This window comes from Brassica oleracea, chromosome C3 (assembly GCF_000695525.1).
Source record: "Brassica oleracea var. oleracea cultivar TO1000 chromosome C3, BOL, whole genome shotgun sequence".
In the NCBI taxonomy this organism is placed as follows: domain Eukaryota; kingdom Viridiplantae; phylum Streptophyta; class Magnoliopsida; order Brassicales; family Brassicaceae; genus Brassica; species Brassica oleracea.
The window spans coordinates 31592587-31595954 of record NC_027750.1 but is presented as its reverse complement, the minus strand read 5'-3'; the positions used below and the strand labels follow the sequence as shown (position 1 = coordinate 31595954).

The 3368-nt window shown below is 45.8% G+C and overlaps 1 protein-coding gene across 1 annotated transcript; it reads right to left on the bottom strand.

The window, feature by feature from the left end:
• Positions 1 to 2086: 2086 nt before the first annotated feature.
• LOC106330385 lies at positions 2087 to 2998 on the bottom strand. The gene has a single exon (XM_013768857.1). The coding sequence runs from the start codon at positions 2996 to 2998 to the stop codon at positions 2087 to 2089; it is 912 nt and encodes a 303-aa protein (XP_013624311.1).
• Between the last annotated feature and the right edge of the window lie 370 nt (positions 2999 to 3368).

The window sequence follows — 3368 nt, the reverse complement described above, 5'->3', positions numbered from 1 at the left end:
AGAGATTATTTTGTAGTAGACATTGCATAATGCAATTGGTCTATAATCTGCTACAGTCCAAGTTCCTTCGCCTTTCGGGATCAGTCTAATATGGGTCTCGTTAATACCGTCTGGCATCTGTCCTGTGTCAAAGAACTTGTACACTTCCCGCACTATATCAGGCCCCACCGTGCTCCAATTAGCTTGGAAGAAGGCCACCGAAAAACCATCCGGACCCGGGGCCTTATCGGAATGGATAGAAAAAGCAGCCAGTTTAATCTCATCTGCTGCCGGGGCTTTGATCAACATCTCATTCTCCTCCGCCGAGATCACTGGGTGTAGAGCAGTGTTGACAATGTGCTCACGTTCTGCCTCCTGAGAGGTGAAGAGTTCAGTGAAATAATTCACGATAGTTCTATTGATCTTGTCCTCTTTGTAATGAATTCCTCCGTCTGCATCTTCGATCACTGATATTAGGTTCCTCGCCTTCCTTCCTTTGGTAGTAGCATGAAAATATTCGGTGTTTCTATCACCTAGACTTAACCAGAGGATTCTGCTTCTCTGCCTCCAATACTCCTCTTCAGCTTTGTAGGCCTCTTTCAGTTCTTGGTTAATGATATCAAGGAGCGGTGGGTCGTTGCAGTTACTCGTCATAGCCTCTTCTAAGTCTTTCCTTCGCTCCTCAATAATTTTTCTGCTATTCCTCTGTTTCTCTTTGTTCCATCTAACAATGGCACTTCGTACAATGGCGATCTTTCTGCTTACCGGGGCTCTAGTCGCCTGGTTCCAGTGTTTCTCGATGATGTTTTTCACCTCTTAATTATCCTTCAATCTTCGATCAAAGCGAAACAGCCCTTTTCCTTTTCTTCTTTCAGTATCAAAGCAGGTGACAATTGGTTTATGATCAGACCCCTCGAACTTTAGATACTCACCTGCATGGAAATCCTCAAACCATTCACTGTTCAATACCGCCCTGTCGAGCCGGCATCTGACCACTTGCTCGTTTCGTACCCCTCGCCAAGAGAGGAAATCCCATGCATGCTTCAGATCATATAAGTCGTTGTGTGACATGAAGGAGCAAAGTTCAACGAATGATCCTTCAGATCTTTCTACGCCCCCTGTCTTCTCTTGATTATTTAGCATGTCATTGAAGTCACGGTTAAATACCATGCTCCGCCTCTTGCTTCATTTATCTCTGATAACTCCTGCCACATCATTTTTCTTTTGGTATAATCAGTATCTTCGTAAATAAACGTGGCAAGGAAGCTCTTTCCTTCATATTGAACTCTGGTATCAATAAAGTTTTTACAAGAAGCTAAGACATCGATAACAACTCCTTCATTCCAAAATAAAGCAAGTCCTCCTCCTCTAGTTTCAGTAGGAGGTACAATGTGGTTGTTACAAAAGCCCAACGAATCCAGTTTCCAGAGAACAAAGTCATCAGAGTTCTTTGTTTCCGAGAGGAATATGATGAAAGGATTTATACTCTTCTGTATATCCTTTAGTCTTTTGGCTGTCAAGGGATTCCCCAACCCTTGACAGTTCCAACTCACAATTTTTAAGGAACTGGAGGAGGAGGATTGTGAAAATCCTTCCTCTGCCTTGCTGACGCCGGGATGAGTTTAATCGTGGGGGCAGGGGCGGAGCTGCCTGGGATCTCAGCCGCAAGGAGCGCTGCTTTCTTTGAAGTGGGTTTACTCTGCCTCGTACTGACCTTTCTCTTGGGTGAGGCCCTGTTATTAGTGACCTTTCTTTTCATCACTGGTCGTGTTCCTGCAGTAGCAGCCATAACTCCCAGCGGTTTTTGTTTTGGCGGTCTTCCAAGCCTTTTCTTAACTGGGATCCTGTCTTTTTCACTTGTGCCTTCCTCTGTAACTACTCCCGCTGTCGATGGCCCCAACCTGAGCGTTGCTGGGACTCTCTCATGTTCCTTTCCATCAGCCTGTAATAATGCTGGGGTTTTCTGTTTCAGCATCATTTGGCGAGCAATATTTTCAGTTGACTCTTCTACCTCACCCTGTTCTTCAGCTTTTCTCACTCTCGCTTTCCTTGCTGCGCTCTCCGTCGGATCAGCACAAGAGGTGTATTGGATCATAACTTCTCGTAATTATTCTCTAGCCTCAGCCATGACTTCTTCAGGTATTGCTTCGCTGATCCCTTCGAATTCTCCTCGGTTTGCAGCGGGGGTATGTAGAGATTCCGAGGATATCTCGGCTCCCTTGCTTCGGTAGGACTGGGATAAATTTCTATCAGCGTCTCTACTCCCTCTATGAGAGGAGGGGGATTTTCTTCCTCTTTCCATTGTATCTGTTCTTTCTCTATGAGGGGGTGACCTGTGGAGGCGACGTCCTGTTTCCACCCATCGTTCTCCTTCTCGACTGTTGCGGAACAGATCTCCTGCGTGTTGGTTTCTGTGGTAGGGTTTTGTTATTGCCTCCTCTCTTGAATGTTCTTTAGAACTCCATGATTCATATCTTCTGTCTCGCGGAAAATGTCTTTCTCCAAGAGTTTGATGGCTGTTCCTTGAGTTTGCTCGAGTCGGATTGTAACCACTCTGGTTATGAGCTCCAGTACTCCTCTTATCGTGTTCCCTCCTCTCTGTATATGCCTCTCTCACACGGTTGGAGTTGGTCGAGTCCTGTCTATGGTTCCTCTGCTGAGCCACATCCTTTTCAACTTTAGCTTCAGGGCAATCTTCAGCTTCGTGATCCAATCTTAGACAACGAGAACAATGTTTTTCCAATTTCTCATAGACCAGTTTCACTGTGATTTCCACTCCACTTCCCAATTCCAATGTGTATGTTGTTAACAGTGGTAGCAGGCCGTTTACGTGAACTCTCATACGCATTGTCCCTTGGAGTATCTCGCAGGTTTCATAGGTTCCAAGATCCTCTCCTATGCTCCTCAAGACTGCTTCATTCCATAGATGTAGAGGGACTCCCTGGACTTTTATCCAGAATGGGATATGTGATGGGAAGTTTGGGTCCACTGACGGCTCCCACTGTTGTAAGATTAGCATCCATTTTGCAAAGTGGTATGGCGTGTTTGCTAGGACCAGTTGAAGGTCTTCTTGAGATGCAAACTGAAACTGGAAAAGGCCTTGCCCCAAGTCCGAGCCAACTGGTCAGGATTTTGTCTTCCAAAGGTCCGATAGGAATGGAATTAGGGACCAGATCCGTTGGAATCTAGGGTTTACGCAGCGACCCATAAGGGTCAGTTCATGCTTCCGAATGAGCTCAGTGGTATCAAAAGCAGGGATTCTCACTCTTCCAGTCCTCGGTGGGACAGAGATCGTTTGAGGTCCCTTCCCTTTTTCTTCATAAGTTAGACGCCTTGCCATCGACGATTGTGGGTTAGCTTCCAAGCTTTTTAAAAGTTCTTCACCCCTT